Source organism: Rhinopithecus roxellana, chromosome 2 (genome assembly GCF_007565055.1).
Source record: "Rhinopithecus roxellana isolate Shanxi Qingling chromosome 2, ASM756505v1, whole genome shotgun sequence".
Taxonomy (NCBI): Eukaryota; Metazoa; Chordata; class Mammalia; order Primates; family Cercopithecidae; genus Rhinopithecus; species Rhinopithecus roxellana.
Genome location: NC_044550.1, coordinates 32,952,169 through 32,977,953, shown reverse-complemented (window position 1 = coordinate 32,977,953; position 25,785 = coordinate 32,952,169). Strand labels below are relative to the sequence as shown.

At 36.8% G+C, this 25,785-nt stretch overlaps 1 protein-coding gene across 2 annotated transcripts in view; it reads left to right on the top strand.

The window, feature by feature from the left end:
• The window catches only part of PRDM5 (PR/SET domain 5), a 225,412-nt gene that overhangs the window by 153,874 nt on the left and 45,753 nt on the right, over window positions 1-25,785 (top strand). The window contains exon 13 of one of the 2 annotated variants that reach the window (XM_030926048.1): window positions 15,178-15,263. The exons of the other annotated variant lie outside the window; for it this stretch is intronic. Coding sequence (XP_030781908.1) covers window positions 15,178-15,263 — 86 coding nt within the window. The remainder of the gene's footprint in view (window positions 1-15,177; window positions 15,264-25,785) is intronic. 2 annotated transcript variants of the gene reach the window in all.

Below are 25,785 nucleotides of genomic sequence, written 5' to 3'. Positions count from 1 at the left end.
ACAATGAGATACCATCTCACACTAGTTAGAATAGATTTATCTTCTTGAAAAAGGAATCCCACAAAATTTGCTCTTCTCATGGGTTTTTCAGACATTTTCTTTGAAATGCACTGGAAAGTATTTGTCAGCCTTAGAAAAGAAGTTTTAAAGAATTGATAGAAAGGCTCACTGGGTCATTTTATTATCCTACTTAAACACTTTCAGTGACTTCCCCTTGCCTTGTACAAAATGAATGCCCAAGACTTTTCTCATGAGACTTATCAACTACCGACCCCTCACTGTTTACATTCCAGACTGCTCACTGGCCTTCTTTCACTTTTCTCCAGTCTCCAATTACATGTTACTTTCTTCTTGATGTGTTGCCTGACCTGTCCGCTACCCCTGCCTTGTTAGGTCAACATATCCATGCTCCTTTACTCTCCTCAGCACAGCCTGCTTCCAATTGCCTGCACCTGTGGTCATCTTCAGTAGTCTGTGGGTTCTCAGTTTTCTTAGGGCCATGCCCATAACTGATACCTTACTTTTTACCATTCAGCGCACTGTCTGGCTTAGAAAGAGAACTTGTGAATGCTTGTTCAATAGATAAAATAACTTACAAGTGGGTTGCAGTACCTGTATGATAGTAAAAAGATGCATGGGTTTAGAGTAAGAAGTTCCAGATTTGAATACAAATTTAGTTGACCATAAAATCATTTTTTCATATACTACTTAGAAAAATCCATAGCATTCACTTTGAGAAGTGCTGGCGTTAAAGAAGAAAATGCTACACTTCCCAATCTGTGAGCTGGGCCCACCCACATTTGCTTTCCTTTCCATTTTTTATCCTGTTGCTTTGTCATGTAATTGGTGGGAAACCGTATAACAGATGATCGTTAATAACATGGTACAAGATCTAACTCACTAGTGCCCATAAAGTTACAGTGCTTAAATGAGGGAATAAAGAACAACATGTGGTTAACCAGCACCAAACTTCCTGTTTGATTTCAGCTTGGAGTTTCCTAGTTTTTAAAGTTTCTCATTAGAAAGAACACAGAGGAAATTGGTCCTGACAAATGCCCTGTTTTGTTTGACAAGGGCAAGTCTGTGCTATTGGAGCTGGAATAATTACAAACAATTGTGTAGTACATTATAGTCTTTTGCAGTTGTGTAGCAAATCTCATCTAGTAGAGCTCTGGGGGCTCTCATTGTTTATTATATATAACTACCATTACACTGTACTTTGCTTAACAGCTTCCCATGAATAGATTTTAAGCTGAAGGACAGGGCAGATCAGACTCACCTCTTTAATCTTTAAATTTGTTGAAAGAGGAAAGTTCTCTCAAATATCGTATCTAAATTAATCCTTTCACAGCCATTGAAAGGATTCAGCCATTTCTAGGACTATTCTCATTTTCTATATGAGGAAGCTCAGATTCAGAGAAGCAAATGACCTGTCCACTATCAAGGTAATAAAACACAAGTCTTTTGGCTTCAAATTTTGTTTTAAGTTATCTCTTTTTTTTTTCTATATAGCTATTATAATTACCACAAGAATTACAGAAATTGTATAAGCCCCCCAGTATAAAAGATGAGGAAATAAAAGTCTTATATCATTTAGTACTATGAAAGTTTTATGCTTTAGAGCCAAATGATGCTTTTATTTATTGATTGATCTTTTCTCATTGTTTTAGTTTGTTCTCACCCTGCTATTAAAGATATACCCAAGACTGGGTAACTTATAGAGGAAAGAGGTTTAATAGACTCACAGTTCCACATGGCTGAGGAGGCCTCACTATCATGGCAAAAGGCAAAGGAAGAGCAAAGTCACATTTTACATGGTGGCAGGCAACAGAGCATGAGCAGGGGAACTCCCCTTTATAAAGCCATCAGATTTTGTGACACTTGTTCACTATCACAAGAACAGCACAGCAAAGATCACCCTGTGATTTAATTATTTCCCACCGAGTCCCTCCCATGACCCATGGGAATTGTGGGAGCTACAGTTTGAGATTTGGATGGGGACACAGACAAACCATATCACATATTGACTTGTTCATTTTCTCCTAGTCAAGCTTTATAGTGGGCAGTAACATACAGAGGAAATAATGATTAAATTGTATTTACTAAATTTCCCTTTTTTTATTTCTAGGAAATGGTTGCTAATTGGCAGTTGGACCTTTGAATATACTGCAATGTGATGAGATTTTTATGGAGTTAGTCTTTTAATTCCATACCAAGTATGCCTGAAGGTGTCAGTTTAATTTTGTTTTTATAGTATTCAAACTGTCCATCAATAATTTGGGAAATCAAATCTCTTTTTTATGATATCAAATAACACTTAGTTTTATGAAGAGGAAATAGGACTCCAGTTTATGGTTTTTCCTTCCAATTTGCCAGTTGGTGTTTTTCAACATTTCCTGTTCAGTACAGTGACAGTATTCTTTTATGGAACATTAAAGGCAGTCTCCTTCATACATATTAATGTTTCTAAAACAAGTGTTTTTGTTAATTGGCTCGGGACTAATGGTCATTCTACAAGACAGTGATAAATTAGCTATTGGATTATTACCTGTTAGTTGTGGGAGGAATTTTAGTATTTATGTTTTTATTTTTTGTTGATAGTGTCTAAAATTAAAAACATCCTCCACTTTCTTCATTTTATGATTGATTTTGTCCTTCACTACCTTAAATAAACAACTGTTTGTATTCTTGCTTCCCCTTTGTTCCGTTCTGCATCCTCCTTCTCCCCCCTTGTTCCCATTACCACCATTTTGTAGTCTCACAAGACTTTTTTTCCATTAACTTTGAAAATGTTGTTTTTCACAAATCTTGTATCTACCTTCTAAAGTCCATTTATTCTGCACAGTTTGGTAATTAGAATGAGAATGTGGCAAGTGTGCACAGGGCATCTGCTTTTTTAGAATAAAAAAATAATATTCTTGACTTTGGAATAGAAAGGAGTTTCAGCAATCTAGTTCAAGCCTCTTATTTGAACTAATGCCCAGCAAAGTGCAATGATTTGCCTAAGGCCATAAAACTTGTATGTGGTTCAGCTAGAACTAAACCGAGGCTTAAACTTTTTCCAATATAACACATTGCTGATATTTTTATTTCTTATTCTTTGACATACCCCTTGACCCCTCCTATTACTCTTGAACATACCATAGAACTACATACACTCCTTTCATCATATTTGACAATATTTTGTTTTTGATATATCAACCAATTGAAGATAACTTTAACATAGAAACTATAGTTTGTTACCTATGGTCAACTGAGAACTTAACTCCAGCTATGGAGAAACTTTCCTACCATAAAATTTGTATTTGTAATACATTGTTATTTAATGCCACCTTTATATCTGGAGTATTGATTCTGGAGTCAGATTACGGGCTTCAAACTCCATTCTATTTATTTCCTTCTTGAATGAACATTAATGAGCTGGTTAATTTCCTTGAAGCTTAGTTTCCTCATCTCTGATAAACGGAATAATAATAGCCCCAGCTGGGTGCGGTGGCTCATGCCTGTAATCCCAGCACTTTGGGAGGCCAAGATAGGGGAATCACCTGAAGTCAGGTGTTCAAAAGCAGTCTGGCCAACATGGTGAAACCCTATCTCTACTAAAAATACAAAAATTAGCTGGGCATGGTGGTGCACACCTGTAATCCCAGCTACTCATGAGGCTGAGGCAGGAGAATCGCTTGAACCCAGGTGGTGGAGGTTGCAGTGAGCTGAGATCATGCCGTTGCACTCCAGCCTGGGCGATAGAGTGAAACTCTGTCTAAAAAAAAAAAAAAGAAAAAAGAAAAAGTCCTAACTGCATAGTGTTGTTTTGAGGAACAAATGAAGATATAAGTAACTTTGCATAGTGCCTGCACAATGTAAGCATGTGATACTGTGAGCTATTGCTGCTAGCGTTGCTGATGTGTTTCTGTATTTAGTCACAGGTGTTCATACTCCCTTGATACACTGTTTGACCCTCTATTCCCAGTGTCATCATGCTTATCTTTTCATAAACTTTAGCTGCAGAATATAGATCATCTATAGAGTATAGATGAGGGTTTGCTGTCAAACAGGGCTGGTTTGGGGTGAGTGAACGTGCATGTACAGTGTGTTGTTGTCATCTTCATTGAAGGGGAATGTTCAGGATTGTGCCTGGTGGGCGGCTCTGTAATTTATCATCTGGCTTCCTATGCTGGAACAACAGAGATGGCACTCTGTGGGTCAGCTGAAATAGTAGAGCACAGTCTCCTGTTGGTTTATAGCTTCTTAGGGTCAGTGAGAGCTGAGGTTAATTCAGCAAGGGAATCCACAGACTGTGACATGAATTCCATCAGTTGTTCATAAATTATGGAAGAAATTCTAGGAACTGCTTTTGGGTTTTTAAAGCTCTGGGCCAGAAGGTTAATTACTTGCCTACAGTTCCAACCAGCTTTCTATGTTAATAGATACCGGCTGTGTAGGCCCTTCTGTTCCAGGCTTGCTTGCACGTTGTTATTTGAATATAGTAATAAATCACTGTCTTAGGAAATACGTAATTTTTTGGATAAATACCTGTGATCAACTTAGAAATAAAGAATCAGTATATTACTATTTTATCGTATTTGGATTTTAACCACTGTTTTTCTTTTTTCTTGAATGCTTTTTTAAAGGAAATAATTTATTCTTTTTAGAATATTTGTCCAACTTTATAAAAACAGTAGCTTTAAATAATTATAAGTAATTATAGAGCAATAATAAAATTATCTAAAAAATAGATGATTACTGAATTGTAAACACAAGTGAAAATTTAAACATTTTAAAACAACATTTTAACACATTTTTAATAAGAATTAGATGACCTCTATATGTTGAGAGAGAACCTATTTTGCTATATTTATTTTCTAAGTGTCTCATTACTAACATTAAACCAAATCAAATATTCTCTTACCTGCAGGTAATCTAAGAGTTGACGGAAACATTGAGTAGAATTGATCTAGAAATACATGATTTCCTTAGCATCACACTTTAGAAGCTTCAGATTTTCCCCAAGAAATGTTTGAATGGAATTTTCTTGTAAACAAAGTCTTGAACTGCATGTTTTTTGATGTCTCAGTGTTATATTGACACTTTAAATAATTTCTGATCCACAACCACATCGATGGAATATACCCTTTCTTCCACTGTTTTCTTTTTTTTTTTTTCTTTTTTCTATACTCAGCTCCTACTCAATTGATTTTGGGTTAATGACAAGTATGTCTAACAACTTAAGAAACAGACATTCATTTTGGCTTTCGTTAGTAATATGATTATCTATTTTTTCTTTCTTCAAATATATCAAAGGCCCTAATTTTTTAATGTAAAAATTATAGTGCTATGTCAAAGTTTGTTATAGGTTGGATTAAGGGGCACAGAGTGACAAGTGAGGGAGTGGCATTTGTCCTGGAATATAATGCTATGAACAATAAGCAAATGAATTAATAATATCATCACTGAGACTAATAAGATAGGTCATTTAAAATATACCATCATTTACATAGTTCATGTCTTCATTTTTTTGGTATACTGGAATCCTCAAAAATGGGCATGGCCTAGGCCACAGTTTACATCAACTGTTTGAACAGCTTTATCTATTGGTAAATTATTAGATAATACTAATGGCATACCTCTATTAAACTTGCATCACCCACGTTAATTTGTGCTTTCTTCTGCTGTTGCTACTATTTTTCCACCCCAGAATAACTCTCTGTGTTGTTCTTCTGCAAATCGGCACTGTGCTTCTAGGCTGGGAAAGGTTTTATATCTTCTCTAGTTTTATGGGAGAGAGAATAATTTTATGGGTTTCTTGCTACTCAATATTACATACTCTTGATACTTCCTTGCTGGCACTATTTATAGGAAACTGCTCTGTGTGCAGGCACCAAAGGTTTAACTGCTTAGTTACTCCATGGCCACGGTTCACCATCTATACTCATAAATATTGGGTTAAATAAAACTTTGGTAGAAATTCCTAAAAATAGAAGACTACTGGGTGAAATGATTGATAAATTTCTCACCAAATTCTGACTCCCTAACAACAAAACCAGATCGATGATGAAGAACACTCCTTCCCTGACTGAAATTGCTCCCTGCCATCGCAGTGTGGGACACTCAGGGAAGAGTTTCTGTTTGGGGGTCAGAACCTTGAAAACTTGGCCAGTGTCTGGATTGTTCAGACCTTTCTGCCGTTTGTGGAACAGTCCCCTTGCTTTTGCCAGCACTCACATCAAGACCCTTTCTTGTCTGTGGTCTTCCTCCCTTAGACAAGTCACATGGAATGGGGGTCATTTATACACCTGGTTGGCTAAGCAAGAGCATCCTTAGTAGGGAATCTTTTACTTTCACTTCATTAACTTGCCTCTTTTCGTTCTGCATTTCATATTCTTCTTTTTAAAATTTGCATCAGTAAATTTCGCATTTTGTTTTGCCCTCAACAAATTCACCCAATCTGGCTTTATGATTTCCAACTGAAAAGTTTGTGAGCACATGGCTCTCCTTTTTTTTTTTCCTTCTTCCCAATGAACCTCATGTCCTTTGAGTTGGAATCTCTTCAGAAATGAGGGAGGGACGCTGTAGCTGTAAGATTCTTAAGGTAAATAATTCATCCTTGAAAGAAATAGATTTTGAAAAACAGACTCCATTTGTTTTGAATCAGATGAAAAAACTGTTTTGAGAAGTAAAGTTTCTCTTAGTTGATTTTTACATTTTATTGCCCACTTTATTACAACTGTAAACTCTTTTAAGCTTTTAAAAGTAGAGGATCTCTAGATATTCAAGGAGTAAATGTCAAGTTCAGGTTTTTGTGTCCTTCTTTCAAAGATGGTGTCCTTGGGTTTACTTGTTTAGGTTAAGTGAGATTCCTCAGAATTTGATTAATGGAGCCTTCCAAGAGTAACAAGGTGGGGTTCGGTGAGGTCGGTGGGGTTTCATGGCTCTTTTTGCTGCAGGGAAAAAAAAGTATTTCGATTACAGAAAGATGCCAAGAATGAACTTGAGCTACTACTATTTGTCAGTGTAGCATTTCATTTCTCTCTATGGTGTACTTTTAGTTTATTAAATACTCCATAAACTGAAGTGATTGGAATGGTGGGATTGGAAAAGTAATTGGGTGGTGCTTTCACAATTACATTTTTGGTTTAATTTTCATTTAGAATGATTCAGTTTGCTGTTTTGTAACTATTTCCTAGTCTACAAAAGCAAAATATCCCCTGATATTCATGGAAAAAAATGTAAAGTTCTTCTAAAGAATTCCCATATAATACTTATATTTTAAAGTTCAACCATGTGGAATGATGTAAGAGTATTTTTCATGAAACATACACTTTTGAGATTTGCTTTTTCACTTGAAAGTGTCGCCATCTCTAAAACTAATTTTTGTTAGAAAGCTCAAAATAAGAAGTAAAGCTATGGTTCCAAAATCTTTAAACATTATTTAATTTGGGTTCATTGAAAATAATAAAGTTTGACTTTATTCCATTTTAAATTACATTTTCTGTATGTACATCTTTTCATATTTTCAATGAATTATGAGTTCTTTGAAATCTACATTGGTTTTCAAAATATGTTAAATGACAAATTAATGTTATTGAAGTACTTTTTGAAAATGGTCTTTTTATATTAATCCAGATAATTATATATATATATATTATACATATATATATATATATATAGAACATATTAAGCTTTGCTGCTTGTTTATAAATGTTTCAAAGCATAGGGCACATTGGCTGTACACTTTTAAAAAATTGTGATAAAATATACATGACACATAATTTATCATCTTCACAGTTTTGCATTTTTTAATCTTCCAAGTTTGATCATGGTCATTATTAACATATTAATTCAGTGTATTTAGTAGCATCAACAAAACTTTGATTTCTGTGTCTCTGCTAGAGTGGTCAAGTTCACTTCTTAAATTAAATCCATGTTCTAATTTAAGAATATCAAGATTGAAGTGATTTGCAAGGTTTTTCTTCATTAATTTCAGGTATTGTAAACTTAGATTTTTCAAAAGGATTTGTGTCAAGATGTTGGATATTGAGGTGGTTACATTGCAGTAGATAGCTATTCACTGATGTGGCTTTAGGATCTTTTTATCAGTAAGATTAATATCCTAAACTGCCTTCAAAAATTTTCTTAAGATGCTGTTTTAGTATCAGTATGTTAATCCTTTGGTGAGGGCTAGAATTCTTCTGATGTCTTTAATTAAAATTATCTTCCATTTATATGGAACATCTATATGGTAATATATATAAATTTTAATCTGAAAGGCATATATTAAACTAGGATTTGATTTTTTTCCTATTGTTATTAGCCATACTTGCTAGTGGGTGGTTGTCATCATAATACATTTTCTTTGTCAAAGGCTCAAGGTAGCTTGTTGGGGCCAGGCTGGGCTCAAGTCGAGTTAGGTGTTCCATGTGGCATCCAGATGTTCCCTTTCATTACTACTAGCTGCCTTTGGAAGGCTAGCTCCAATTTTCTAGAGCTGTTTTCTGAATACCCCCCCCCCAAACATTTCAAATTATGTAGTTTTAAGCTACTTCCATCTCAGGTGTTCCAGCAGTGAGAATTTGGATACACTTACTTCAAGCCGAGTAAGTTAAAGTACCTCCAATTCAAAGATGAAGAGCTATAAGAAGTCTGCTTGAATAATGTTAAATTGGCATTAAGGAACTGCATTTATTCAGTCCTTTTGCCTTTGCTAATGACTTTAGCTAAGTCCTTCACCTACCCACTTTTCCAGCCCAGGGATCTTTCTTAAACCTCTGTCCTTGTTTTGTATAATTTATCAGCATTTGAAATTATCTTATGTATTTTCTTTAACTTTTCTTGTCTTTCTCATTACACTAGTAAAATTGAAGAGACAGTGATTTTGTGAAACTATTCGCAACTGCATTCTCAAAGCCCAGGACAGTAACTAGAAGATGGTATGTGCTAAAAAAAAAAAAATCTATTTAATGAATGAATAAATTAGCTTCATGGAGTATCCACTTTGTGGCATCTTTAAAAATTAACCAAAATCAACTTTTTATAGTTACCATCATGCTTCTGTTTGTTCCTTGATGTGTTGTTCAAAGAAAACACTGTGGCTTTCAATGTTATTCAGTGTCAGCACATAATTAAAGAGATGCAAAGAACTCATCTATTTTCCTTTAGTTAAATGAAAAATATTTTGCGCTTATATACACATAAATATTATTATTTATGCTGCTGTGCTTGCTAAATCTATTTTATTAATCTAATACCTAAATCTCATAGGATGGTATGTCATATTTACCAATATTGTATTTCGCTTCTAAACATTGAAAGTGACTACCTGTGTGTAGTTCTCAAGACACAGCTTAATATTATGTTAGTATTTGAATTCACTTGGGAACTGCTTCAAGACATAATACACATTCCTAATCTGCCCACTACTTTTTCTTGATGAGCATTGATAACCAAAAGAATGCTGGAATCTACCAGCCAGAAAGATCTGGTTAATGTTAACTGTTATTGTCAGAAGCAGAGTTTTTGTCATTAACTTTAGAAAGTCTAACCCAATTTATGCAAAATGCTAGCCATATTACTAATTTATGTGATGGCATGAGGTTAAGAGTGCGTTCAAACTCAGCCTCTACTATATAAGAAGCTATGTCATCTTGAGCAAATTACTTATCCTTTCTGTGCATTACTTTCCTCATTTGTAAACTAGGGATATGAATACTTAGATTATAATATTGTTGCAAGAATTAAAATTGCTAATGTGTGTTAAGCATTCTGAACTGTAGAACAAAACCTAATAGTAGACTCTATACATTTTAGCTATTGTTATTATTTCCATTTAGATTTGTTCTTAGCTACTTTTTTTGGCTAATTTTCAGATTAATTAATTTACATGTTAGTCAGAATTTGAATACTGTGGCTAGCCTAAGCAAAATAGAGATAATGTCTAAATATACCTGAGATATTAAAACATAGTAGTTATTTGAAGTTGGATCACGTTGTACATCAGAGCCCAGGTACTGACAGTGACCTGTGTTCTTAGAGTTGACTAAAATTGAAGATAAGTTTTTGTTCTCTGCAGGATCATTTTATGGGTAGGTGAAAATATTTCCTAGAAACATTCTTCACAGTAATTTGAAATAATGAAGGCAAATATCACATGCATAATGTGAGGAAAACCTAAGAATAACAATTTATCTTTAATATGAAAATTAGGAAAATGACTTTAGTAGTTATTAACATGTTGACTGTACAGGTAACCTTCAGGTTCCAATTGTGTGATAGCATTGTTCTTGGAGATAGCAGATAGCTTTGTCCTTGGAGTCCAAAAGAGAGGCAGGAGTGCCCTAAACATCCTTCAACCAAGAGGGTAGAAGTTTAATGTAGAGTCTAAGCTGATTTGCAAACTACACAGTATAGTTTTCAAATAAATTGCTTATAAAAGCCATTTACATGGTGATGCACTTTGAAGCTGGAGTACATTCTAGGATGGAATGAAGGAATAGAGTTGAACTTACCCAAGTTTCCCAGATATGTCAGCTCAGTGTTGGGGAGTGGCATGGGGTAGAAATACCAATCATCTAGTGGTGTTCTGAGTGGTTTATGTAGACCTCATGGGCAACAGATGTGTAGACATCAGTGATAAGAGTAATTGCCACTGTTAAGAGTAGGATGACTGGGCTGGGCGCAGTGGCTCAGGCCTGTAATCCCAGCAATTTGAGAGGCCGAGGTGGGTGGATCACGAGGTCAGGAGGTCGAGACCATCCTGGCTAACACGGTGAAACCCCATCTCTACTAAAAATACAAAAATTAGCCAGGCGTGGTGGCAGACACCTGTAGTCCCAGCTACTCGGGAGGCTGAGGAAGGAGAATGGAGTGAACCCGGGAGGCAGAGGTTGCAGTGAGCCGAGATTGTGCTACTGCACTCCAGCCTGAATAACAGAGCAAGACTCCGTCTTAAAAAAAAAAAAAGAGTAGGATGACTGTGTTAATTTGTTAGGGCTGTTGTAGCAAGATGTCACAAACTAAGTGGCTTAAACAATAAAACTGTGTCGCCTCTCAGTTCTGGAGGCTGCAAGTCTGAGATCAAGGCACTTGAATGGCCATGCTCCCTCTGAAGGCACTAGGGAAGGATCTGCTCCAGGCCTCTCTCCTGGCTTCTGATAGTTCTTGGTTTGTGGCAACGTAATTCTAGTCTTCACATGGCATTCTCCCTGTGTGTCTCTGTCTTCACAAGGCCATCTTTTTATGAGGACATCAGTCATATTTGATTAGGGGCCCACACTACTCCAGTAACGTTTGCAACAACCCAGTTGCCAAGTAAGGCCATATGATGAGGTACTGGGGTTTAGGACTTAAACATATGAATTTGGTATGGGAGGGCACAATTCCATTCATAACAAGTGACCTTGTATCTATTGTCCCAATTGAGACACTGGTGAGAGTGAAAGGGAGTAATATTGTATTAGGGTTCTCCAGAGAAAAAGAACCAATAGCATATGTATAGATATATATGAGGAGATTGATTATGGGAATTGGTTTACACAGTTATGGAGGCCAAGAAGTTCCATGATGTGCCATTTGCAAGAGACCCGGGAAAGCCAGAGGTGTAATATAACCTGAGTTTGAAGTTCTGCAAACCAGGTGAGCCAAAGGTGTAACTCAGTCCAAGACCAAAGGCCTGAAAACCAGCAGCAGGGGTTTGTTGATGTAAGTACTGGAGTCTGAAGGCCAGAGAACTGGGAGCCTCCTTATGCAAGGTCAGAAGATGGATGTCATCTCAGATCAAGGAGAGAGATGGAGGGAGGGAGGGAGAAAAGAAGTAGAAGAGGAGGGAGAGGAGGAGGATGGGGAAGAGGAGGACGAGAAGAAGGAGAAGGAGGAAAGAAAGAAAGAAAAGGAAAGAAAAAGAAAGGAAGGAAGGAAGGAAGGGAGGAAGGAAAGAAAAAAGAAAGAAAAAGAAAGAAAGAGAAAGAAAGAAAAAGAAAGAAAGAGAGAGAGAGAGAAAGAAAGAAAGAGAAAGAAAGAGAAAGAAAGAAAGAAAGAAAGAAAGAAAGAAAGAAAGAAAGAAAGAAAGAAAGAAAGAAAGAAAGAAAGAAAGAAAGAGAAAGAAAGAAAAGAGAAGCAGGAAGGAGGAGGAGGAAGAGGAGGAGGGAAAGAGAGATAATTAATTAATTCACTGTTCCTCCATCTTTTTGTTCTATCCTGGTCCTCAATGGATTGGATGATGCCTGCCCACATTGGTGAGGGTGGATCTTCTTTACACAGTCTACTAATTCAAATGCTCATTTCTTCTGGACACACCCTCAGAGACCCAGAAATAATGTTCTACCAGCTACCTGGCCACATCTCTTAACCTAGTCAAGTTGACATGTAAAATTAACCAGCTATTACTACATTGTTCTAGGATAACAGGCATAAACTGAGACTACTTTAGACAAATCTGGATATATGGTCAGCACACCCATAGGATAGGTATAATTTATCCAGTTTTTCAAAGGTTCAATGGCGTTTGATGATTTTCTCAGAGTTACAACTGGACGGAGGATGAGCAGTATTCAAACCCAAGACAATCACATTCCAAAAAAAGGATTTAAAAAGCTATGTCTTAAAAGAAGTTAGCCTTTTTAAGTCTGTGGACAGAATTCCTATATTATGACAGTAGGTAAAGTTGGAAATGGATTTGTTATGTTCCCTTCTTTAAAATTCCTTACTAGTCTTTAACTATATATTTCTTTCTTTGCTTGATGGATTTTGGCTGTTATGAAAGGAAATAGTAACCTGGTATATTATATTAGGATTAACATATAATTAGTTACCTGATGACTGCAAGTCTTTTGTTTTTGTTTGCTGGCCTCTCTATTGGAATTTGGAGAACAAAACCAGATGTAAAGCTATGTGATACAAAGAGAGAGAATAGCTATGAATATTAAATTATCTTAGGCTTGCTAGAAAAATAATTTTACATAAGTGTAGAGCATGTTGCTATTCTTATCATGCTTTATCCCTAATATAGATTTGAGTTATTGATGGATTTTATTGTTCATAAATAAGAAGGAAACATTTTAGCCTTCTTTATTATCTATCACCAAGGTTAAATAAACTTTGAAAATCTAAAAAATGACTTTTTTAGCTTTATGAAGAAGAAAATGACAAAATTATCTGGAATTGTGTGATGCAGGAGCTACCACCATTTAGCAGTCGCATTCTGCTATGTTTTCTTCCTGTCCTTTTCCTTTGTGGTTCAAGGTTAAATGATTAAGATCTCAATAAATGATAGCTCCTGCTGCACTCCTACTGTTGCTGCCGATGCTGTTACTGCTATTACTATGATGTCCCTTTTATATCATCATCCTGAAATAGAAACATTCTATCAGAGAAGTTATATCATTATGACTTAGAGTCTGGATGGAGGGAGAAGTGAGTAAAAAAGTGGGGGGTTATCTTGAATGGCTCCCAAGATTTTTATTTGCTAACTAGGTGAATATGGTACAACTAATCAGGACAGGATATATAGCACACACAAGACCAAAGGATAAATACAACGAATTCAAAACAATGCACCCTGATTTAAGCTGTTTGTGAGATACCCAAAGGAAGGTACCTGTTAGACATATCTATACCTGGTGATTGGGAATCAATAGAGATCTGGAATTCAGATAAGCATATATTACCAACTCAGGGTTAAAATAGGATTATACTTTCCTAAATGTTACCAAGCCTTTGTCCTACTGACTTTGAAAAGCCACACCTTCCCAGAGTCATGATGATCCTAAAGTCAATAAGTCTAGGTCAGCTTACCTAGTACAAAGGTTGATTTTGTCTCAGAGAAATTGGCAAGTCTGGATAGCTCATTTAAGGACCTGTTCCTGTTTGTGTTGTGATTGTTGTTTTTAGTTTCTTGCTAGTTTGGGTGTTTGTCACCATTTTACAGTGCCTGGTCCAAAGGGAGAATCCTGGGTGCTCCTCTCCAAAGAGGAGAGGCTAGAAAATGCCGCCTAGCAGGGGGCACTGCTGCAGGTGCTTCCATATGATGTCACTACTGGAAACGAAGTTTGGGAGAACAGTACAAGGCCATTGTGCAATGGGGCTTGAGACCCAGGAATATAACTGTACATTTCATGAAGTGTTAGGGACAGGGGAGAGGTCAAGTAAGGCCTTGTTGAAAAGTGATCACTGGATCAAGCAACAAGGGGCATTGTTGACCCCATAAGGGAGTTGACTGGGATAATGCACATGATATCCAGGTTGGATTAAAATCAGAACCAAATGGAACATGAGAGAGTAGAGGAAGAACATACACTGCTAGTCAGAAGGCCTGGCTCTGAAGGGAAGACAGAAGTTTTACATTAGCTGAAGGAAAATATTTTATTTTATTGATCTTTGATTGCAGCCAGGGTCTAGCATACTGCTGTGTAAGTACATTGTTAAATGAAAGAATAAATCAATTAGTGATTTTGAGCTACTGTCCATCCTAAATAATTTGGCTTTTATAAGAGGGCATCTTCAGATCCCTTTTGGAGATTAAATTTTGTCATTTCACAGTAGAATTTTTTTTTTTTTAATGTGCTGTGTATGCGTGTGCTTGTCTTGAAAAACATCTTGGCTATTTTCAAAATTATAGCCTCTAGGTGAGAGGTATTTGATTATATCAGAAAGTGTGTCTTAATTATTATTTAGTTTAACTACCAATGGTCCTTTTGAACATACACCAATTTTATGAAATTCTTTTGAAACTCACAGCCTTAACTGAGTCAAATTCGTTTATATGAAACAAAAAATAAAACAAAACAAGGTGTCAATAAATCAGGTAAATAATTCCTCTTTAAAGAGTAGTACAGTGAGAGAGCAAATTGATTAACATAAAATATTTTTAACAAATTCTTAAAATTATGAGATTTAATTCAGACTCAAGTATTAAAAGGAATATGCAGCAAATATGCTACTGGCAAATGTTTATTTTTGAGTATCAGAAGTGCTCTGGGCTCAGTGCGCTCTCCACAGGAGAGGAGGCCACAGTCCACTGCTGTCCTGCACGGCCCATGCTTGGGTCTGCCCCACTGTGCCTGGAGCCCACTTGAAGTAGCACAGGGCATGTGTGGTGGCCAGGATCTGAGTGTATGAGAAATGATAGCACAAGACTGGTTCTGCTACTTCACGTTTTTCTGACATTCAGGCTTCCTTTATTTGTAGGTGAGCGTCCCTATCAATGTCCTTACTGTGAAAAAGGATTCAGTAAAAATGATGGACTGAAGATGCACATTCGTACTCACACCAGGGTAAGATTATATTCTATTTCATTAATATTGATCATGAAAACCATACTTATTTTAAAAGAAATATATTTAACTTTATATTACAAAATAAAGGCAATACACTGGAAGTTATATATCTATATTTATGATAGACATTTAAGGATAATTTTTTTAAAAGATAAAACAATGAAAAAAAAACACAAATTGAAACCCCAAAAAGGTTTTTATTCTTTGAATCAGGAATCAATTTTCAGAAGTTATAAATAATGAACTGCAAGATAAATAGATTTTTAACATTTTAATACTACAATATTTAAAGTTTTTTCTTACAGAACATTCACCAGTAATAGGAACATTTTTTAATAGAGTCTGCAAATTTGTCAGCATTTGACCATTAAGTAATACTGATGAGCAAGTATGTTTGCAAGAAAGACAATGCAGATAAATTGCCAGGACAAGTGGAAAATAAGGAAGTGTAACTCAGTGCTTCACAGGGCATGCCTAGTGCTGTGGCTTATTCTTCCCACTGTACCCTTTGTTCCTTTGCTGTCAACACTCTCACTGAACTATTGTCATTCTGTTATCTATGCCTTTTCCAGACTCAAGCATCTGTTTCACATGCTTTTAAAAAACTGTAAGCAGCTTACTCACCATCACCCACCATTTCATAGCTAACTATTCCATTTAAGGCACAATTAGATACTTTAAATGAACTTTCCACATAGAAATTTTGTATTGTTTTAAATAGCTATTGTTGATTTTGCTCTATTCAACTTTTCACTGCATTATCTTTCAGTTTCTTTTCAGTTTCGCCTTTTAAAGTGCATATGGTCTGTATGTAAATGATATTTTTTTCAAATATTAAGAGACTTATCTAATCCCCTTTAGAACAATTCTAATTTAAACCGCTCCTGGATTTTACTTTTTACCTTAGCTATAAAAGAAAAACTTTAGAGAAAACACATAATAGTAATATTCTTCCTGGTATAATAATACTGTAGCCCTCCACTTCAGTTTGACAGCACATAAAATCTATCCTCTGAGGTCCCCTTAAGAAAATACTTTATTTGTCTTGGTGGTGAAGAGAGGGAGCTTCTCCACTCATTAAAACAAATCTGTAGCAGGTTTCTCTTTCTAGTTTGTAGTATCATATTCATATTATGTGAATATTAGGAATTGGAGTACTTCCTAGATATAAAAGTACTTCATAAACCGTAAAGGATTAGACAGATATTCCTGTTGATAATAGCATGATTTAAATGTACAATATCCAAAATATTTCACAATGAGTATTATGAAAGAGGTTTAAATTAGCTTTAGATTAGGAAGTTATTTTACATGTGAGCAGTTGTCACAGATGTATCAATAATATATTTATTTAAAAGATGCGGACATAGGCAAAGGGGCCCTGGTTCCTCTTAATAGAAACCAGTGATATTGACAGAAATTTACATATGATGTTGTTTTACTTGATTACTGAAGGTAGACATAATTACAACACAGAAGAAGCTGTTTAAATCACTGCAAGAAAAAATATTTTGGGGGTTTTTCAAGAAGGTGAGACATTTCCAATTCAATTGAGTTGGTTTTTACTTCATTTTAATATAAAGTTATTAATGGGAATAATACAGATAGTTAAGATGAATAAAAATAAACACAAAATCACTAATTACATGCCAGTACTCTTTTAGACCTTTGCATTTATTAATTTATTTAAGCTTCACAATAACTGTATGAGGTAGCTGTTATTATGATTTATTTTTGAAAAACAAGAAACTGAGGCACAAACAAATAAGTGGCAGAGTTGAGATTTGAACCTAGGGAGATTGGCTACAGAGACCATTTGCAATTTTTTGCCTATTATTTAACTGAATATTTTCTCATTCCATTGGCTCATATATTTTCTGGTGTATTTCCACACTAAACAAATTACAGTAATGACCCCAAATTTAAAAGTCCCATATCCTTTTGAATTTTTGAACCTCGATATAAGGATTCCAACACTGTCTCCAAAGTATTCAGCTGCAGATGGTCCCTTGTCAGAAGTTTTCTGACATTAACTGCATGGAAAGAAAACAAATTCTAGGCTTTGACTAAGGGAACTCAAGAGAATGTATAGACCAGGAGCACTCAGGATTTTAGGCAGGATCCCCCACAATGAGTAGAAGATCCAAGGAACAGGGTAAATATGTGTAAGCCTTTTGGGTTTTACCTCAAACTCTTTTTAAATTTTCCTTTTTTGTGCATTTTTTAAATATTTTACCCAGGCAGTTTTATTTTGAAAATACTGTTTCCTAAGCATTGAATAAATACAGATAGTCTTTGCATATTAGTTCAAATTTTCAAAAGCCTACTAAGGTTATCAGCTAGTACAATCAAACTATTATTAAAACTAAAAAGAGATTTTAAAAAATATTCTAGAGGAACAACCTCTGCAAGGTCATATTTTCCCAGTATTATTTGCATTTTGTAAGACTCCGGTCAAAAAAGATACTGTTACATTTGGGCCATAACACATTTCAGTTTCAATTTTGCATTCACATTACATAAGCATTTAAATAACTCTAATTCCCAGACATTTCTGGTCCTATTTTAAAAGTTTTTAATTCCATTTTAGCAACAACAGAAAAAAAATAAGCTATCTAATTCAGTAAGGTACATCTTTAGGAAGTTTTGCTGAGACAACCCAAGATGCTGTGTCAGGCCTGTACCCCCAAGTTTGCATTCTGTGGTGACTGCATGAATGCCTTCTAGAAGGAACATAAAGCCATTTACTCTCTGGTTATTGTCTATAGGGTGCAGTAAAAGCCCCAGATGTGGGAGATAATTTTGCCAAAATCCAATTAATCATTGACCTTTCTTGGAGAGACCAGGGTTTGAGGTGAAGTCTGGTGATTTTACTTCCTTCAGTATATTCTCTTTATATTTGTTGTTTTCAGCTTCTGGCTATGTTGTACCTAGTTGTGTTTTTCATTGTATTTTTGCAGCTTAGATCTGTAGTCTGCTATCTTTAGTTAAATTTCAGGAAATTCTTGGCCTTTTTTTTTTTTCAAATTTGTTTTGTCCCTTTCTTTCTGTCTTCTTATGGGACACCAGTTACACATGTTAGACTATTTGATATTGTTCCAGAGTTCTTGAATGCCCTATTCTCTTTTTGTTTCCTTTGCATTTAAAAAAAAAAAAAAAACTCAGTGTTTTTCTTTGTGTTTCTAATTTCTATTGATATTTTCAACTTCATTGATTTTTCTACCTCTGTTGTGCTGTCTGCCTATTGAAGGAGTGCATCTTTGATATTATGTTTTTCATCTCTAGCATTTTCACTTGGATTTTTAAAAAGCGTTTCCATAAGGCCTGGCACTAAAGTAAACACTGCTTATGCCTGGAAATAGGTATACTTCTTCTTCTGCTAGGCTGTTAATGTGAGTAAGGGCTTGAGTCAGTCTGGTCAGGAGCTAAGCTAGGTTTGGGGTTTGTTGTTCCTGTGGTCACCAGAGGCTATAAGCTTCTCCAGCGAGTGGACTGCTGCTGCTGTGTTCTTCATGCGAGGCCTGGAGGCTCAGCAGGTTTTTCTTGAGGATCCTTCCTCACCATCAGGTTTTGGCAGATCCTGTGTACCTTTGCCACAGAACATGTTTCTCTCTCTCTGCCTTTGTCCCTCCACTGGCAGTAGCCTGCTGGTGCTTGTTAATAGGCACGAGACTTAAGTAGTCCAAAGGGCTTTCCTGGGGCCCCTGCTCTAGCATTAGTTGGGTAGGTGCTCTGCACTTGAGTCTCAGGGTTGTGACTTTATCAGCATTTCTGCCTCTACCCTGGTGCTAGGTGGCCCCTGCCTCTGACTCCACTCAGGGTCAGCTGCAATGTCCTAACCACTAGCTACATATGGCTATTGAAATTTAAATTTTAATTAAATCTAATTAAATGCAATTAAAAATTTACTTTTTCAGTCACATTAGCCACTTTTCAGGTGCTCTATAGGCACATGTGTCTGGTGACGACTGTATGCCACAGCACAGATATAGGACATTACAGTCACCACAGAAAGCTCTGTTGGACAGCACAGGCCTAGAGGGTGGATGGTTTCCTGGCCCTACCGGCTGTGGCAGGTGAGCTCCACCTCGTGTCTTTGGAGTAGAAGGTTTGGGGCATGAGAAAGAGGTTTGGGGCATGAGAAAGAGGTTTCTGCCCCTCTTCCCACAGCAGCAGACCTCTCCTGTGGATCCCTTGGGTTCTTGGGCTCCCCTGGATGTCAGTGCAGGATATGTAGGCAGGTTCTGTCTCTGTCCAGAGGCCATGGGTCATTGCCTGGGACCACAGCACCTGAAAGTTTCATGTTCCCAGCAGCTGGTAGCTTTTGCCTCCTGTCAAAGCAGAGTAACATCTGGGATGTGGCAGGTGTCTCCCTCCTCACTCAGAGGCAAAGACTTTCGTTTCCTGTGTGAGGCAGGTTTGTGGCCTGGGTAGTTTGTGCTGCTCCCTGGCAGCCGCTGCTCATCACCTTGTACGCACACAGCACAGAGAGAGAAAGCAGATGGGTTCCTTCAAGTACTCCTACTCCACCCTCAGAACTTGTCTGTGCCACCCAGGGGGGTCTCTAAGGTATCCTGCCCTGCATCTAATCTTTTTTACGAATGCTGATGGAGCCAGTGGAAAAGAGATGAGTGGCTGTGGACTTTCCATGTGCCAGGGTCCCCAGGATTCTAACCTAAATGCTAGTCCGCAATCCTTAAGGATCAACCATCACTTGTTTTCTTCCTACCCGTTTTGTGACAGTTCTCTTTTCCTCTGACAAAGGTGAGACCATTCTGTGTTCCTTTTTTTTTTTTTTTTTGACATTTAGTTCATCTGATTGTCTTGTGACCTTAGCTCACAAAATGTTTCATGACCTTAAGCTTGAAAGAATGACTGAATTTTTCAGTTTTTTGTCACTATTAAGTTGGGGGTGATGTTCTTTGTGGCTTTCCACATCCTATGAGTAGTGATTTATTTTTAACTGTAGAGGGTTTTTGGGGATAACTTTTCCCACTTAATGGCTCTAGATTAATTTCCTGCCCAGGAGCTGATAAAAGCAGAACTTCTTACATTCCATGTCCAGTTAGCTCCTCCATTCAGTCAGGGAAGCACCCCTATTTAGAGGCCCTATGTGAACTTAGGCCATTTTGCTATGGTTTCTCTAAAGGGGCTCTGTTTCCTAGGATGCAGTCAGAACCTGGCAGCCTCAGGCAAGCCTCAGCATGCTTGCCCTCGGGGCACTGGCACTTGGAGTCATTTCTCATCCCTGTCTAGATCTACCTTTTCCTGTCCCATTCATAGTCTTTGTTTTTTGCTTGCGTGGTGGAGGAGAAAGCTATTTGGAGGAAGCAGGTCCTCTTTTGGGGAAAATTTTTTTTTTTTTTTTTTTTTTTTTTTTTTTGAGAGAAGGTCTTGCTCTGCTGCCCAGGCTGGAGTGTGTAGTGCAATCATAGTGTACTGCAACCTTGAACTCCTGGGTTCAATGTTCCTGTAGTCTCAGCCTTCTGAGTAGCTGAGACTACAGGCGTGCACCACCATGCCTGGCTAAGTTTTTAAATTTTTGTGGAGACAGGATCTTGCTATGTTGCCCAGCCTGGTCTTGAGCTCCTAGGCTTAGGTGATCTTTTGGCCTCAGCCTCCCAAAGTACTGGGATTATAAATGAGAAATACCATGCCTGGCCAAGATTGTCTTAGTTTTCACACTGTAGCTTTAAACTGAGATTTGGTTTAAAGACTTGAATTTTTCCAAGGCCTTTGGCCTTGGGGGTACCCCAGGTATGCTGCCAGACCTTTCTCTTCTTATCTCTGTTGTCTTTGTCTCAAAGGTCTGCTTTACCACTCCAAACTACATGAGGTAGAGAAATGCCAGTTGCTGAACTCTTTGTGTGCAGTGCCTCAAGTCCATGTTAGTCTTAGGAACTATGGATCATCTGAAAATTATAGAGTGTATGTTTTCATTGCATTAGATACATTGAGCCAAAGCAGTCACTCAGTGAGTTAGGACACAACCTCATAAATACCCATTTTATAAACATTAGGTTCAAAAGAAATTGTTGTTTGTAACTGTTTACCACAGAAAACTTCATGTCTTGTATAATCACTTTTGATTTCAACATGGAAGGCACCTGGACCAATTAGAAAGTTATTTCAGAAACTCTGCCTTTTGAACACCATTTCAAAAACCCAGTTAGCTTATACAGGTTTCAGGTTTCTAAGATTGCAGTTCTCTCCAGCCTTGTTTGCAGAAATAGCCAAATTAGTTCTTACAAAATTAAAATGGAATCGCCAGTGGTTACAAGTAACGGCAAGTCTGTTATATTGTTTTATATTTTATTAATTTTCTTTCATGAACTTTCTCATCCCTGATCCTCAGGTTGTTCAGATTGTAGGTCTGGGTTTAACAGACATGTGCCTTTTGCACTTTCTCTTGACACTGTGAGACCGTGAGTCTCTGAGTCCAAACGAGGATGGGTATCTCAGAGTTCCTAGGCATCAGACACCTTTGAATTTATCTAGAGGCTTTGGGTGGTCTATTGATGTGGATTTGAAAATTATCCCAAAAACTTTTTGACCAATACATCAAGCTGATGAAGCATGTGAATGAGTGTAACCGTGATGTTGAAGGAAAAAGAAAAGAGCTCATTCTATGTGAATTAAGATGTTAAGGCAGGAGGAGTGAGGGCTGCTGTATGCTAAAGGGAGGAAAAGGCAAGAAGAATTTTCCTAGCTCCAGGAGCATTGTATAGAGTATATGCAGCCTTGGTTGAGAACAGAAAGGAGTCTTTTAAGGGGAGAATCAGTTTGAAATCCTTATGGACACATTAGGAGGCAGGCATAAAAAGCTTAGGAAACAGATACAAAAGCAAGTTGGTTGAATCAGATTAGGAGGGCTGGTGGATTCCAGGACTAGAGATAGAGGGTGATATTTGAGTTGTGTTTGAAGGAGTATGGTAGAGGGCAGGCCAGAAAAAAATGTGACTGCATAAGCAAAGTGTACATCTATGGATACAGTAAGGGTGGCCTGTCCACTGTAACTGAATTTGAGGATACATGTTGAAGGATGACTTATGTTGAGATAGGCTGAGATTGAGGAGTTGGTATGAATTGTGAAAACATTTTATTATGTGTGTTTGGTTTGGTTTCGAGTAGAGGAGTGAAATTATAAGTTCTATCTCTTTGAAAGGTTGCTCTGAATCATTCTCCAGCAAGAATTGAAGGAAGCAGCACTTGAGTCAGGGAGGCCCAGTCAGGAGACATGATGGAGCCAGGTGAGCAGGAGTAGGGACCCACATGAGATGGCCATGGGATCTGAGAGTCAGGCATATATATGAGGGACACCTTTGAGATAAGTGTTGACAAAGTTTGGACAAAGTTTAGACATACTCAGTATAGGTGGTGAAGAATAGGGAGGAGTCACAGACGAATCTAGGATGCCTACAAGGGGCATTTTGGGGTATTGTGATTTTCCACATAGAGATAGGAAGAGCAGCTTGTGGGTTTAGAGAGGAAGGAGGGGGAGGAGCAGATACTGGATTCACAATTATCTTGGTTAAGTGCCTGAGGAGCACTCATAGCTGTTTCTGTCTTTATGTCTGGATAAGAAGAAGAGATGTACAAATTTAATAACTTTTAAAAATAGTTTATTATGATTTTGGAGAAAATTTAACATTTTTATAATTTCTAAACTTCATCAGCTTTTGTCCTGTAGGAACAAGAGAATATGCCTCATTGTCACTGTCTGAAAATATCTTTAATTCAATTTTGGAATTGGTGAATTTTTTATTGTTTCTACAACCCATATATTTCTTGGGGAATTTTATATGCCTTGCCAAGGAATCATTTAAGATAAATGACTTTAAAATACTATTGTATTTTATTTGGCTCCAAATATATACCTGCATGCAGTAGAGCATTCTTATTCTATCACAATAAGGCATTTTCTTTTGTAAAAGGGAAATCAGACCACTTGAAAAATCACTTTCCTTTCAGGGACCGACAGCATCGTTACCCCCTTTCTTCATTTCTCCTTTGTGAAAATTCTTTCTGATGGTCATCAACCCACTTGGCAGAGTGCCCTCTATTCTTAATCTCTGTGTAACTTCTGCCCATGAGCCAGTCAGCTCTCTTAAATATCACCAGAAAAGAAAGTTTTAAATTTCCCAGTTAGGAATACTTTTTTGGCATGCCAAATGATGTTCTTGAAATAAGGACTTCTGGTCCAGGCATGCAAAATCATGATTCTCTGGATTTTGATAGGCTTTGAGAATAAAAGGTGAAATTTTTAAATAAGCTGGATTTCATTCTCTTGGCAAATTTTTTGGATTAGTTAATTATCCCATAGGAAAATAGACAAAAGTATTTTGTGTAACAAAATTCAGTTTTACTATAGTTAAGTTTACAAGAGTAGAGTTACATTAATGTGAGGGATTGAACTGACTAGAGGCATTGGCTGTGATTTTTCTACAGTTTTAAAATGGTATTTGCATTCTCATTCAATATGTCTTTGCCTAGTTTGAGCTTTTTGCAGGGAGGGGAAGCTAGTACTACCCACCTACCCATCTAGAACATAATGTGCATTAGTTAGAATAATGGTGTAATAAGGTAGTCTCCAAGATGATGCCAGTAATCTCTTTCCTCCCTGTATGCACATGCTGCTCTTTACATTAACAAGTACAGTCCAGTTTCCTTTTCCTCGAATCTGAGCTGGGAACAATGAAATGACTTGCTTGGACAATAGAATGCAGCAGAAGTGATGTTCTAGAACCTCCGAGGCTGGAACAGAATAAGCTTTGAACTTTTGCTTATATCTCTTGGGACCAACCACCACGTTGTGAGGACCCCAAGGAATGTGGAGAGGCCAGATAGGCATGCCACACAGTAGCCAACATGTACTGCCAGTCATCTGAGTAAGCCATTTTGTCTTTCTAGCTTAGTTGAGCCTTCAGATAACTTCAGTTAGAGCCAACTGACTGCAACTGCAAGAAAGACTCCAAGTGAAAACTGTTGCAGAACCCAGTTAATCCACAAAACCATGAAAAATTATGTTATTTTTATGTCATTAAACAAAATAATTACAATAAACAAATATTAAACCATAAACAATAATAATGTATTAAGTTTTGGTTTATTATGTAGCAATAGATAACTAGAACAAGTACTAAATATTACATAATGCTGAGTAAGTACAATTTTAATTGTATAATATTCTTTTATATTTTAAATGATCAACATTTCTGGACAGAGCATTAAAGGGAGCACTTACTAAATGTTCCCAAATAGAAGTTAGCTGTTGTATCTCAATATCACTATTTACCAATGGGAGTTGTGTTTTGTTTTTGGAAAATACACACCTTACAACTCAATGTTAAAAAATATACTAACAATTGTTTAGAAAGGCTTATAGTATTCTGAAAAAGATTTTTCTTTAAGTTCACAGGAAAGTGTGAACTTAAAGGCTCTCATTATACTTACATACTATTTAATCTGTAGATCCAAAAATCTGATGGCAAATTTGCTTATGTAACACTGAAATTTGTATAAATAAATTAAGAGCTTTCCTTTTAAATAATTGGTCTTATAATTGGTGTGATATTAGGATGGCTGAAGTGAATAGGCTCATCAGCATTATACAGTTTTCTCCTTAATACTTTCTAGAATATTAAATGATAATGAAAATGTCTGAAACTGGGTTATCTAGCAGTACTACTGTAATCAGAATAATACTTGTTCGGGGGCATCAGGAAGGTAATTCTTACTGTTGAGGTTGGTTGTCTGGCAAACTCAAGCGTGGGTGATCTCTGGTTATAATTAGGAGGTTGATTGGGACATTCCCTATTTGGGACTTTCTTTGTTAATGCTCTCTGACTAAAGCTGTTTTAAATACACAAACCTCTGCTTTTGAATTCAGAAAAGTTGTTACAATTTGTTTATATGTTTCTCCTTTTTAGGTTGTGACTTTCATGTGGACAGGAATTGTAGCTCACATCTCTTTTCCCTTAGCAGCTGTGTGCCTGGCACCTAGTGAGTTATTAGGTTTGTTGAAAGAATGAAGTGAAATTATGTCAGAAGCAAATTATTAAATTTATCAAATTAACTCAGCAAATATATAGCTAGATAAGATACATGAATCCATTCATTTATTTATTCAACAAATATTGATTAAATGACTACAGTGTGCTATGAGCTTGGACTACAGTAGTACACAAATCAGACCTTGTCTCTACCTTCAGTGGAACTGGGAGTCACTCATAAGTTTAATTCTTTTTTAATCAGCATTTCCTTCTCACTAAAGACTTGACAAGAAGGTATGAGAAGGCAAGAGTGCATGCATTCATCAGACGTTTGTGACGTGCCCAACTGTGTGCCAGAAGCTGTAGTGTCACAGGCCCTGCTTGTGTCTGTCAGGAAAGGTGGACCCTAAGGACATTATTTTAAGTAACACATAATCCCAAGTATGCCATGTGATGGCATGGGAAAGTACTGGGTCCCAAGTGTATAACTGGTGCCGGGCCTACTCCGAGGTCCTGGAGTCTTTGGC